Here is a 14,820-nt window from a genome sequence, read left to right on the forward strand (position 1 = left end):
GGATGCTGGAAGCCGGAAGTGTTTTACTTGATGGCCTTCATACTCCTCTGGGCTTGACACTGCTTTTGGTTCGGTTTCTAGGTACTTCAGAGGGGTTCCAACTGGTCTGCGGTGGGTGCCAAAATGCATCTCTGATTAGGAAATTAGGAGAACTGGGGTTGTGTTCCTGGAATCAGATGCTAATAAAACATAACTGCCTCTCAGCCCTTTCTGTCTGTCGTTTGAAGGAATACTTAGCATTCTTGCCACAAGCCTCAATTCTCATTCACGAAGCAGGGGAACTGTGGTAGCAAAGGAAAAAGAGAGCTTGCAACAAACAGGCTTTAGTGAGGCGTCACGCATGATAACAAAAAGACCCAAACAAGTCAAATTACAGCCTGCGCCACACTCACACAATAACCGATAGCACTCTTGCGTGCTGCTTCATCAGAAATTCTCATAAACTCTGCAATCCTCATCAACCCACCTAACATTTGCGGCTGATTCATATACAAGCCCTTTCGGCAATGCTGTGTTAGCACGGATGTCTCAGAACCTCTTCTTCTGTGGGCAGGAAGACGGCATTTTCTTTTCTCAGCCTCCAGTTCTCAATGTTCTGCCAAGCTCATGTTGTCACAGAAAGAGATGAATACATTTGAACGGCCAAAGCCAAGTGTCACTAGGGGAGATGTTGTAGCTAGGCTTGGTGGAAAATGAAACATACCATGATGTCTCTCAAAGATGTAAGGAGTACATTTCATTTCATTTTCCTTTCACTTTTAAGGGCTGAACATATTGTCATAAATAGGACTACCTTGTGCTAGGTCAGCCGTCAGGCTTGAACCTTGACTTTTCTTACCAAAATATTCTATTCTCCGAGTCCCACAGTGATGCTCTAAAGGAATATTTGTGCACTTGGGGCACCTGGCTGGCTCTGTCAGTAGAGCATGCAGCTCTTGATGTCAGGGTTGTGAGTTCAAGCCCCACGTTGGGTGTGGAGCCTACTTAAAAAAATAAGGTAATATATATAAAGGAATATTTGTGCACTTAAAAAGAACGGAGGAAGAAGCACCCTTAAGGGAAGGAAATATTCTCCATCTCCAAGGTTGGATTGGGTCAGAAGCCAGATAGTGCCTTTGAAAATGAAAGATCCTCAAATTTGAGGAAGTATTTCTTTTTATTTTGGGGATGAGAACTGGGGGTGAGGTCATGAGGTAAAGAGAGAAGGAATTGTGACATTGATGTCAAGAGACGTTACTTAAAGCGGCGCCTGGGTGGCTCAGCTGCTTAAGTGTCTGACTCTTCCGCGAGGGTCATGATCTCACAGTCTTGTGGCTCTGCTCGGCGCTGACAGCAGGGATCTGGCTTGGGATTCTCCCCCTCTCTCTGCACCTTCCCTGCTCACACTCTCTCTGTCTCTCTCCAATAAATAAACAAAACAAAACCAAAACCAACAAACCAAAAAGAGAAGTTGCTTAAAGTGGGTACCTTTTCTTTCAACCTGAGGACTCAGGGTAGACAGGTAAAAAATGAGGTCAGTTTCTCTTCTCTACTGGAAGTTAGTCCCCAAAGCTGAGTGTGTGGGGAGCCAGGAATGAGGAGATCTGAGCCCTTAGACCCTGGACTCCACCTTCTCATTCTACAAAGACACTGCATGTGTACTATTCCTGGGATCTGTCAGATCTGGGGCCCATGGAGACGGCTCCAAAGCTTTAAGCTGTTGACAAGATGCCTAACTCTCTGAGCTGTAATAATAAAACCAACTCATGATATCTCACAGTTTGTCTATAAGGAGACCCAGAATAGATTCTCTTCTGTTGATAAGTTACCATCTTCCTGTTCTCTTTCTCATTGCTCTGAACTCGAATGGCATTTATTGTCAATTTGCTTCATTGGGTGCTCAACTATGCAATATCTTAGATGGTTCATTATCTGCCCAGGAGCACATTTTGTTGTTATTGTTTACTCAACGTTTGGCTCCCAAACTCCATATTTTGACTCACAAATTTTTTGTGACGGAAACAACACTAGGTTTCAGAAGAAATCTGGGAGCCAGGGAAACCTGGAAGAACCTCTTCAAGTTGACAAGAGGCAGAATTCTTCATAGTTCAGGTCAACTCGATTTCATCAATAATTTTGGAGCAGCTGCTGGGGAAGGCATTATGGGTGCAGGTGAGAAGCTGTTGAGAAAGATGGATTAAATTTTGCTGTATGACGTGCTCATTCGTCAAATATTCGAGGAGTATGCGCCAGGCACTGTGCTAAGCGCTGGCTGTACATTGATAAGTAAAACATGATCCTTGCCTTCCAGGAGCTTACACCTTAATATGATATAATGCTCATCTCTGTCTTCCATAAAACCTGCAACAAAATCTCCAGAGTTCATTACCAGTCAATGCTGGGTGAAACAAAGCACTGGGATCGGCCTCGAAGTAGTTGTAATTTAAGGGTTGCCCAGAGATGTTCAGTCATACTGGGATTATTTTAGAATTTCCTAGAAGCAAGCACAGGAACTGGCAATTTTAGATGCTCAGTAAATAACTGTTGAATGAATACATGATACATTCATATTTACGATGCTGTAGTGGAGAATTGGCTCTGATATCAGAAAAACTGGGTCCGAAAGTCATCAGAACTTACTGGTCAGGCAATTTGTTCAACCACTCTGAACTTCAGTTTCCTCAACTATAAAATGGGAATAATATCACATGAATGGCCCATCCAATTATTATTAATTATTACTAGTAAATATAAAGTGCTAAGAATGAACTGGGCACCATGATAAGCACTCCTATGAGTCAGGCACCATTATCTGATACAGAAACTGAGACTTACCAAGGTTAAGCAACTTGTTCAAGGTCACATGGTTAGTAAGTCAGGAAATCAAGATTTGATCCTGGGCAGTTTGACTGCAGAGATAGGAGCACTTAACCACTTCCTTATATGCTGCCTGGTATTGTGGTCAATGGGGAACCTGGAGTCCAAAGCAGCCTGCAAATTTGAACACATTACGCCAGGGCAAAATGCTCATCTCCTAATTTTTATGGTAATTACAAGTTTAAAAAATTAGTTTCTGGAATTAGGTCACAATGGGCTCAAGACGGCATTGTGATTACTTACTGTAAGTACAGAAGGGTCCAAGGAGAAGAGCTAATCCTTGGCAGCCATACACTCTGGAAACGAGGCACCCATCACCTCCAGCTCTATTATGTTGTCATTTGTTGATTTGTTATTATGTCTTCTGCCAAGAAAATGGAAGCTCCACGAGAGTGAGAACTTTCACTGCTATATCCTAGTAGCTAGAACAGAGCAGTGGATTGCTAAAAAATATCTGTTGATTGAGTGTTTGAATGCTGGAAAGGATGGGAAGCATCTCTCATACACAGCTGGTAGAAGTCTCAATTGATAAAAACCACTTTGGAGGACAACTTGTCAATATGTAATCAAGTCTGTTTACACAAAACTCAGAAACAGCCCATGACCCAGCAACTCCATTTCTTGGAATATACCCTGGATGATGTTTTGCATATGGACGTAAGAATATTTATAGCAGTATTATGTGTAAGAATCAAAATTTGGAATCAACCTAAAGTCCATCAATTGAAACATGGATAAAACAATTTTGGTATACGCGTGTAATGCAATGTGACGTAACAGGAAAATAAATGCACTAGATACTCCATAGGTCCTCAGGCATGAATGTCATAATTATAATGTTAAGGAAGAAAAAAGCAGTGCAGAAGGATGCAAATATGTCATTTACATCAAATAATAAACCTTGCAAAGTAAACTAGATCTCCCTGAATTTAAGTCATTAGTCCAGGGTCATTTAGCCTGGGGGGTTATAGAGCTAGGATTTTAATCCACAGCACTTTCCACTATATCATCCTGCCTCAGGTAAGCATTGATAGCCAGATATGTATTAGACCCCCATAGTGCTCTGGAAACCCTATTGACTGATCTTTCCTTAGTTTGAGTGAATGTTATTGCCAAGGGAGTGGCTTGGAGGGGGCTCTCTTTTCTCTGCCCTTCCCCCCATTTTGATATGAATAATAGATGTTTAATCAATTTCATGTAAAGCAGCTTCAAAACAAGTCCCTCATACATTCCCTTTGACTTGATTGTGGCACCTATTTATAGAAATTCTAAAGCCACAACTGGCCTGAGCACATTCCTTAGTTTTATATAGACTGGATAAACACTTCTAGTTGTCCCTTGTGACAACAATACTTTCAAGAGTCAGAACTCTTTTAATTCCACAAGTTATAAATCAGCTCAAATTTGGCTTAGGCAAAATAGGGAAATTATTGGCTAACATAGTGAAAAGTCTGTGGACGAATCTCCCTTCAGGCATGGCTGGATCTGGGCTAAAACTACGTCAACAGAACTTGGTTTTTCTCTTCCTCTTGTTCGGTTTTCCACTGTGTTTGCCCTATTTTCAGACTGTTCTTTCTACCTATGATTTCTAGCACCTCCAGACTTACATTATCTTACAATAGCAGTCTCAAGACAAAGCAAGCTTCACATTCCCCACAGTATCAACAAAAGTCCCAGTGTTGAGTCTCACCCAGTCCTGTGCCCTTCTGAACCAATTGCCTGGTGCTTGGTGTGGTTGAGTCAGCCTCACGCAACACTATGGACTGGGGCGTGGGGAGGGGTGATTATCCAAGGGACAATCTAGATGCTATTCCCAAAGTGAGAATGGATGCTGACCAGGCTAAAACAAGATTTGCCCACCAAAAAGAGTAATGGGTAATTTCATTAGAGAATTGTGAATGTGTTAGAAATCAAAAATAAGAAATAAATGCACTGGGAATTCTTGTAGAGAGTTCAAGCATTTAGAATATTTGACACATCAAAGTACCTGCGTCTCACAAAGAGCTTTCAGCATTCTGTCAGTCGCTCGGTAGCAGGTGTTGCCACATCCTTGCTTCTATTCTTGTTTTATCTTTGTTGGCCTTGGTCTCCTAACTAATGTGGTAGTGACGCAAGCTTGCTTGAACCTTTCTCAACATCTTCAATTACCCTGCTGTTTTTCAAAGGACAAGAGCTGCCAACATTCGAGAAAGAATGTTAACTCGAATTCAGCCTAGCCTGAAGCAGATTCACCCCTGCCTTGTCTGAGAACAAGGCGGATCAGGGAATTGCTCTCCGAGTTCATCTGGACTCCATTCCTCATAATATGGAATCTTACATCGAAAAAGCATGGCCGAATATAATTCTTGGCAGAAAGTAACATTCAAGCACCTAAAACATCTACAAATTATCTTGCTCGAATAAATGTGGAGAATTTGCTCTTGTGAATTTGCCAACCTGATTAAGTAACCTTTGATTCACTGCCTTCAGTATCTGCTAACCAGTCATAGTGTGATCTTCATTCTTCTATGACACTTGTTCGAGAGGTCCCAAGTAACATATACTTCTTCTTTTTATAATTTCTTGCTTTTCAATGATCACATTTGGCTCAGCTTGAAAGATAAATTTCTCCAAAGGTGTAATAAGCACTTTTTTTGTTTTGCCAAATTAGAACTTTGAAAAGTTACTCTTTGATTTGTTAGAATTAGGTTTGGCTGCCTATAACAGAGATCCAAAATAACAGTGGCTCAAGAGAGATACAAGTTGATTTTTTCCCCTAAAAACAGTCCAGAGGTAGGGATGTCAGGATCTGGGATCGTACCCTACTTGCAAATTGATAAATTACTGTTTCGTGAAGGCTGACAGAAGACACAGATTCCTGGGTCTGAGACAAAGGATTTCATCACTCACCGCATAGCAAGCAGCATGTGTATCCTGCTGGTGCTGGTTCCCTATGCCCTCCAAGACCCATGGAGGTTACAAGGAGGAACCAAGCTGGGCATGACACATACAGTGGGTTTGCATTACAACTGGGCTCTACCACTTTTATAGTGAGTGGTAAGCAAGCCTGCTCTTTGTCTGGGAGAAGATGAATCTGCTCACTGGAAACTCAACCCCAAGAAATGGTTGTCTAAAGAGTGGTCAGGGCCTTGCATTCTTAGCATCCTCAAAAAGGGTGTTCAGGGATGCTCAAGGCCTTGGTGGATTGCTTCTCTCAACAGGTGGTCCAGGGTTAGTATGGCAGTTCTGCTCAACGTGGTCATCTGGCACATAAGTTCCCTACAGCTTGTTGCTTCACTATCTGAAAGGTGTGGCCTGAAGTCCGCTTAGCCAAGGAGGTATGCCTCCATGTCCACATTTAGAGCAACAGGATGGAGGAGAGGAGGTGAGGACAGGGAATGTTGGAGAAGAGGCAGGCCTCTTGTATCCCCTTCGAGGATACATCCTGAAATTTCCATACGTTACTTCCCCTTATATTACACTGGCCAGAAGTTATTCACTTAATCATATCAGACTTCAGGGTAAGTTGGGAAATGTATAATCTTGTTTTCTAAGGGTTCTGTTAATGTAGTATAAAGGAGAAGATATTGGAGCAGTCTAGCACATTCTTTACTAAAAGTTGATAATATTTCAATAAATATTTTCCAGGGACCTTGTAGGGTTGCTAAAGGTCACTTTGTGCCTCCCATTCTTTGCACACAGTGAAAATCTTGAGCCTGTGGTTTGGACGTGTGTTAGCCAGACAGCTGTGAGCACACACGCAGGATGGGACTACAGGTGTCAGGTACACTTCAGGTACTGCCCAAGGTGAGAACACAAAGGAGTCAGAGGATTTCCAGGGATCTGGAAGAAGACAGGGATATTAGTCCAGATGATGGTGCCTGTGTGAGCGTGGAGCTAAAATTCCAAGGATCAAAGTGACGAGGTCTGAAATAACTCTGCGTGGAGAGGTTCGTGTCCAGAGGGTGGGTGGTGCAGGGTGTGATCTGTTGTGATGGTGATGAGTTTTTCAATGGAGGAAGAGCTCAAGCCACATAGGATTTCCCCTAGCCCTCCCAGAACTGGCTCCCCTGGAAGACGTGGAGAAGCCGAAGTTAGTCAGCCACAGTACATGGGCTCTTTGTATCTTGAAACAGGACTCTGAGCCAAAGTTGGAGGGAGGGTTTTCAGGAGTCAGTGTTGACCCAGTGTAGTCACAGGAAGAATTTCCTGGGAACAAGTGACTGGGGCACTACACCAAGTAGAACCCAGCTGAGGTCCCTGGGGATGACCTTGAAGCTGGCAGGTACTCTCCACTAGTTAATGGTGGCTCTGTGGTATAGCCCTCTAGTTCCTGGGGAGCTCTCTTTCATGGAAGACTTGAGCCTCTGCTCCAAGTAGAAGCACTTAGCTAGTTCATTCCACTTGGACTTTAGCACATAGGGCCTCTGTCATGTCCCTCAATTTTGTGCCACCTTTTACCAAATTGACCATGACTCCCTCCCTGCATGTGGGCAAGACAATCACTGACCAGGTAACTTTGTCCTAACAGGGTCTTAGTAGAAGAAGTCTCGTCAAAATTTACCACATATTTAAAAAAAAAAAAAAAAAGATGAAGAATGAGGGCCCTCTGAATGGTTTCAGGTATGTCTAGGAGGTACACCAAGATGGGTGGCATTGACTGATAAAAGAGTAAGGCTTCTCTAGGAGGAGAGGGAAGACAAGGCAAGGAAGGGAGGAGAAAGATCCTAATGGCAAATGCTGGAACAGCAGTGCAGCTGAGACCTCACACATGAGGCCAGGATAGGAAAGCTTATCAGCAAAGCCTTCACCTGGACTCCTGGGGGCATATTCTGGTGGAAATGGCTGAGAGAGTTGATTGTTGAAATTTGGGGGCATAGGAAAGGCTTGATGACTGATAAATAGCCAAGAGGAACTAGGGCAAAGAATCTAGCTAGATGGGAGGGGTCTGGCAGACATGTGAACCTGGCTCAAAAGGTCAAGGGGCACATCATAGTGGTGTCCAGCCAGAATCAAGGTGGTCAGTGAGTACATAAAATGATTCCAGAAAATGGACTCGCACCCTGTTCTAGAGTGAGACTTTTCTTCCCTGGCCTGTTGGAAATTGTCCACTGTCTGTGTTGTGGATTACAATGGGCAGGTCGGAAGCCTGGAGGGAAATTCGGCCCTCCTTAGAGTAGGTGTGAACAGGGAAAATTTAAGCCTCCCTTCTATTCGCCTTCAAAAGGCTCACGCTGAATTTAGGTCAGAGAATTGCAACAGAATTGGCCATTTTTTCTGGGCTTAACCACATTCTATAAAGAAGTGTGGTTGTACAAGGGCCAGGTGAAGTCAGAAGATGAAATGTGACAGGGCCCCTGTGTGGTTTTTTCTGACACTTAATGTGTCATGTTTTTACATATACCAACTAATTCTATGACACCAATTGGGTGCCCAACAATTCAACTCAATTCTGACACCATTCACTTAGAGTTTGGGTCAGATCTCATGAGTCAAAGGGCTCAGACCCATAGGACTGCCTCCATGTCACACACCAGTCGTAAATGTGTACCCAGGCTACCCATACTTCTTCAAGCCTGACTACAAATGTGGGAGTTTTTGTGAGCTCCCTTCAGATTTGATAATGTGCTAGAATGACCCACAGAATTCAGGAAAACACTTTACTTAGGTTTACCAGTTCATTCTAAAGTTCCTTATAATTCAGGAACAACCAAGCAGAGGAAATGCATAGGACAAATTCTAGGGGGTAGGGGTGGGGGCTGGGGGTTGGCACAGAACTTCCATGTTCTTTCCTGCTGTGCCATCAACCAAGTCCATGAATGTGTTCACCAACCTGGGGGCTCAATGAACCTCCCCTTTAGGGTTTTTATCATGGTTTCAGTAGGTAGGTATGGTTGATTAAATCTCTGGCCATTGATGATTGAACTCAATTTCTACCTTTCTCCCCTCCCAGGAGGTCGATGGGTGGGGCTGATAATTCTAACCCTCTAATTACTTGGTTGGTTTTTCTTGTGACCAGTTCTCGCCCTGAAGCTTTCTAGCCTCCTACCACAAGGGATTGTCTTATCAGCATAAAACACTCATCACTTAAGACACTCTTCTCACTTAAGAGAGAGTCCTTGGTCTTTGTGCCAGGAACTGGAGACAAAGACCAAGTATTTTTTTTTCAAGTCTTTTTTATTATCCCACAGCCCCCAAGTGGGCCCTACCACCCACTCTGTCTTCAGGGAGTAACCAGGTCAAGGAGGAGGAAACACATTAGCATATTCTGGGGACCTTATTAAAAATATAGAGTCCTGGGTCTGACTCTCAGTGGCTCAGTGACTCTCAGTCACTGAGGAAGGGACCTCCTGGGTATCTGTATTTTTAATAAACTCCCTAAATAATTCTATGCTCACTGGAATTTGAGAATCATGGAGCGAGGGTTCCCTTGAGTCCTCTCCCTCTCCTCCAATCATGCTGAGGGAAGAGCCCCAAGTCTGCCCTCAGGTTACAATCTTCCCCCGACTAAGGACAAGGAAGAATTACAGCTGAGTACAGAGGACCCCTAGGTGAGGCCAATCTTCAGGATCCCGGAGATTCTGCCTCAGGTTAGAATCAGAAATTCAGAAAAAGGAATCAGAATTAACACTGGGCAGTGCCTGCTGTGTGTCAGGCGGATGTGCATGCGAGTCTGTCTGCTGGAGAGGTAATAATCCTTGTTATCTCACTGTTGAGAAAATGGAGCCTCGGGGAAGACTATGGCTGAGGAGGCATGGTGGGTATTCAAATAAGGCCTGCCTAGCTCCACCCTCTAGGTCAAAATGGTGAGTAATGAAAAGGGAACGTGTGGAGCAGGGGTGGCTTGGTTGCGAGCTAGAGTCATGGCAGTACAGTACACGGTGTCAGTCACCCTACAATTACTGCTGTGGAAAGGGCAGCGCTGATAGGGCGGCTCTGCCCCACCACGTGGGAAACCTTCAGCCCATACTTGCGACTAACTGAAGCAGCTACTTTCTCAGAGCCTTCCTGGGCAATCACCATTCCTGCTGAATGTTTCCTGGGGTTTTACTGTTTTGTTTGTTGTGTTTGTTTCTTTGTGTGCTGCACTTGAATCCTTAGGGCAGAGCCCAGCCAACGGTTCTAGAAATTACCGGAGTCTACATATATCTCATGCTGATTATAACATGGTTAATCCTAGCTTGGGCCTCTCTGACATGAAGAGTGTGCCCTGGACGGTCCCATGGGTGGAAGGCTGCATTAGGCCTGCTGGGAAAGCAGCTCTTCTCTACAGGGTTGGTGTAGAGGCAGACAGGCTAAATATGAAAGGTGTCACCCTAGGCTTTAGGAGTTGGCCAAGGTCAAATCCAATAGGAACAGGGGGGAAACAAATAGGAGAAGGAATATAAAAATCGGCAGCCAGAGGGGCACCTGGGTGGCTCGGTCGGTTAAGCGTCCAACTTCAGCTCAGGTCATGATCTCATAGTTTGTGGGTTCGAGCCCCACGTCGGGCTCTGTGCTACAGCTCAGAGCCTGGATGGAGTCTGCTTTGAATTCTGTGTCTCCCTCTCTCTCTGCCCCTCCCCCACTCATGCTCTGTCTCTCTCTTGCGCTCTCTCTCTCTCAAAAATAAATAAACATTAATTTTTTTTTTCTTTTCTTTTTTTTTTTTTTTAAACAGCAGCCAGAACTTTAAGAGCAGGTCAGAGGGAAGTGCACCAGGTGATGGGAAGAGGGTCAGGGATGAATCATCGAGTGAACGGCTTGGCCAATACCCCTGCACTGTGTTGTGGGGCCGGCATGGGAGCTTGGAGGAAATACGTGCACCCCGCTGGACTGTGTGCTCCTTCCACGGAGGTGCAATCCCAAGCAGGCTCTGCACTGTCAGTGCAGAGTCCAATGCAGGGCTCGAACCCACAAACCATGACATCATGACCTGAACTGAAATCAAGACTGAGCCACCCAGGCGCCCTAAGCCCATTCTATTTCTTTAAGGCAGGAGGGGTTTCCTTTTCCAGGACCAGTCTCTAGTATTAAAGAACTGGTGACAATGAATTAATAATCGAGGGCCATTTGATGAGCACAGATGGGGGCAGAGAGCTGGGGCCAAGAGTTACCTCTGGTGACCAGATTGCTGATGTCCCCCAGATTCAGTGCCACCCATGGATAGCCCTGGATATAATTTGCCAACGTGGGTATGTTTGACTCTGCTTTCTTGGTGCTTCTGTACCAGACCTGCATAATTTAACTTGTGTTACTACTGCGTTTTGCATAGAAGATGGATTTTCCCATTATTTTGTCCATAATTGCTCCGGGTTTCTCTGGGTCTCCTGTCTACGTGGTTAGTTGTTGTTGGTGGTGGTGATTAGCTAAATGTCTAATTTGATTTAAAGCATGGTGGGGCACCTGGGTGGCTCAGTCACTTAAGCGTCCAATTTCAGCATAGGTCATGATCTTGCGTTTCCTTGGTTTGAGCCCCGTGCCGGGCTCTGTGCTGGTAGAGCAGAGCCTGGAGCCTGCTTCAGATTCTGTGTCTCCCTCTCTCTGTCCCTCCCTAGCTCGCACTCTGTGTCTGTCTCTCGCAAAAATAAACATTAAAAAAAATTTAAAAAAAAAGCATGCTGATGCTGATAATTGGGTGGCTTTGGGTGGACTAGAAGATAGACTTGAGGCATATTAAAAATTTCAAGAGCTTATTTGAGTAAAAATCTACTCGGATGGGCAGCCCCAAACTGGAGGCGGTTAGGAGCAAGACTTTCCCGGAGAACAGGTGGAAGCGAAGTAGGGGATTTATTGATTGGCTATAGTCGAAAGCCAGTTGGCTGTGATTGGCCGTCCTTATGTTTCAGTTTCCTAACCTGGAGACATTTATAGGCTTAGATTTTGGTTCACTTGCAGAGGCTGCCATTCAATTAGGGCCACCTCAGTGGCCTCCTTGCTTAACTAATTTAATAGGTATGTTAATATTGTAACATACCTATTACTACTGTAACTTCAGATAACCTCCCCTTTGCCGGCTTCTTTTCCTAACATGGTAAGCAGGTGTAAGGAGAAGAGGGAGGGGTGCGGCTTAGGAGTCTGTCACAGCAGGAAAAGCCACCATCTCAGGCTGGGGGCCCTTTGCCTCCTCTGCTGCCTTGTCCACCTGTTTGCTACTTGCTGTGCTGGTTCCTAAGCTGCAGCCTCCAGCCGTTGACAGGTGGCCCTTTACACCCTCAGCAATGCCTCCTGGGAACACTGACCCCCCCTCTCCCTTCCAGACTTTGCCTCCCCTCAGCTACCTCTGTGGACCCTCAGCCTCTGCTTTTTCCTCCATTGGATCCCTGCCCTGGGGGTCCACCGCAGACTCTTCAGGGGGTCTTTCCTTTATTCGGTTCCTAATCCTTTCTGAAGTAGTCTCCAGGTAGCCTCCCTACCTACGGCCCCCAATCTCTTTTTCTTTCTAAAACACCCACACGATCCTATCACTCCCTGACTTCAAAACCTCTAAGACCTTCTATATTCTGCAGGATAAAGTTGAAGAGATGTAGTCTGGCACACAGGGCTCTAAAGGATTTGGTCTCAATCTGCTTGGTAACATCATCTCCCCTTCTCCAGCCTCACACACCCATCTAGCACACCATGATCTTTCATGCCTCTGGGTGTGTGTATTCTGTCAGACTGGAACTTTCTTTTCTCTTCATTCTTTAGGGCCTCGTTGAAATGGTTCTCTGTGAAATGTTCTTTTCTTCATCTGTGCACAGATCTCTAGTATGGCACGTACTAGAAGGTAAAATATTTTATTTTATTATTTTTTTAAATTTTATTTATTTTTGAAAGAGAGAGAGAGAGACACAGAGTGGGAGTAGGGGAGGGGCGGAGAGAGAGGGGGACACAGAATCCGAAGCAGTCTCCAGGCTCTGAGCTGTCAGCATAGAGCCTGATACGAGGCCTGAGCTCATGAACTGAGATCATGACCTGGGCCGAAGTTGGATGCTTAAACGACTGAGCTACCCAGGTGCCCCAGAAGATAAAATATTTTAAATTAAACCTTAAGGTTTAAGCAAAACGTGATTGTTCAATAAATTATAAAATAATTTGTACCCCAATTAATTATAAATGTTTTTTTCTGTGTATAAGAAGTATCACCTGGCCATTAAAAGAAAACCACTTCAGGGCGCCTGGGTGGCTCAGTCAGTTAAGCATCCGACTTCGGCTCAGGTCATGATCTCACAGTCCGTGAATTCAAGCCCCACATCGGGCTCTCAGCTGTCAGCACAGAACCCACTTCAGATTCTCTGTCTCCTTCTCTCTTTGCCCCTCTCCTGTGCACTCTCTCTCTCAAAAATAAACATTTAAAGAAAAAACCATGTTGACACTGGCATATTTACATAATTTTTAAATAGGAAAGTCTCACAATTGGCTGGTCAGAAGTGCTTTTGGTTGCAAGTCACACGATACCTGTTTGCAATAGCAAGCAACAGTCCTTTTTCTCATAAAATGAGAAGTCCCAAACTGATCAGTCCAGCACTGGTACAAGAGAAATGCTGACAAGGACCAAGGCTCTTTCAGTCTTTCCACCCCACCTGCCTTGGCTTATGGGCTTTTATCCTCATGCTTGTCACTCCGTGTCCCCAACTGGCTGTTCCACCTCCAGGCCTCCTGTTTGCTTTCTAGGCAGGAAGAAGAGGGAAAGGCCGCAGGGATGAAAGGAGCTCCGCCAGTTGAATCTGGAAAGGGAAACGTTCCTGGAAACCTTAGGTAAGAGAGTTCTATCTGCATTGTATTGGCCAGAACTGAACCACCTGTCCGCTCCTTACAGCAAAAATGCAAAATCGGGTATTTTGCTTTCTAACGTCTTGTAGTAGGAAAAGGCAAGCGAAGAGGAGGACCCTGTGAATGGCTTTGGGGCTAATTCTAGCGTCTGGCATGGGGCTACAGTATTCATGAGATAAATTGTAAGTAAGGATCATGTTGGGAAGTGGAGGGAGAGCGGGGTGGAAGGTTAGGATATATTGGACCCAAAATCTCTGGTGTGTATGGTGTATATTCACACCTGTGCAGCCACCGCCCAAATCTAAGGTTGGAACGTTTTCATTATCCCCAAACTAAACCCCCGCCCCCTAGCACTCACTCTTACCCCTACCCACAACCCTCCAGGACTAGGCAAGCATTATTTCACTCTCTGAGAACAAGTGTTTAAAAGGATGATTTTCTGGGGGTGCCTGGGTGACTTAGTTGGTTAAGCGTCCGACTTGCGCTCGAGTCATGATCTTGGAGTTCGTGAGTTCGAACTCCACATCGCGCTCTCTGCTGTCTGCGTAGACCCCACTTGGGATCCTCTGCCCCCTCTCTCTCTGCCCCTCCCCTGACCGTCTCTCTCAAAAATAAATTAACAATTAAAAAAATATTAAAGGGTGATTTTTTCTGCTAGAAAGTCAGTAGAAAGCATTGTAAACATGAGCTTCCGGGTAGTTACATAGGCTTAAACATATCATGAAAGGCAATTCATCTGCGGTGGTAGAGTTTTTTGTGAAGGAAATGATTCAGTATCTCGGTGAAAGCAGAATTTCTAAGCCCTTCATCCCTTTCCTCATTTTGTATGATAGATCATGCTGTTTTCTAAATCTTGTCTGTTTTATATTCCAAACTTTCTTACGGTAATTGAGATTTTTAAAGACATAGAGTAGATATAAAGTTACAAACTCAAAATTCAAATTCAAAATCTCACTAGTGGGAAGGCTTTAATTAAAGAATACAGGGGTGGGGCGCCTGGATGGCTCAGTCGGATAACCGTCTGACTCTTGGTTTTGGCTCAGGTCATGATCTCACGGTTCGTGAGTTTGAGCCCCACATCTGGCTCTCTGCTGTCAGCACAGAGCCCGCTTTGGATCCTCTGTCCCCTCTTCTCTCTGCCCCTCCCCCACTTGTGCTCTCTATCTCTCTCAAAGTAAATAAACAAACTTAAAAAAAAATGCAGGGGTGCCTGGGTGGCTCAGTTGGTTGAGCGACCAACTCTTGATTTTG

The 14,820-nt window shown here is 44.8% G+C and overlaps 1 protein-coding gene across 4 annotated transcripts in view; it reads right to left on the reverse strand.

The window, feature by feature from the left end:
- Positions 1–14,820, reverse strand: part of GALM (galactose mutarotase) — a 116,368-nt gene that overhangs the window by 55,714 nt on the left and 45,834 nt on the right. The window contains exon 1 of one of the 4 annotated variants that reach the window (XM_030311263.1): positions 467–953. The exons of the other annotated variants lie outside the window; for them this stretch is intronic. Within the exon in view, the coding sequence (XP_030167123.1) occupies positions 467–488 (22 nt within the window). The 5' untranslated portion in view covers positions 489–953. Of the gene's footprint in view, positions 1–466; positions 954–14,820 lie in introns of those variants that run through there. 4 annotated transcript variants of the gene reach the window in all.

Source organism: Lynx canadensis, chromosome A3 (assembly GCF_007474595.2).
Source record: "Lynx canadensis isolate LIC74 chromosome A3, mLynCan4.pri.v2, whole genome shotgun sequence".
Taxonomy (NCBI): Eukaryota; Metazoa; Chordata; class Mammalia; order Carnivora; family Felidae; genus Lynx; species Lynx canadensis.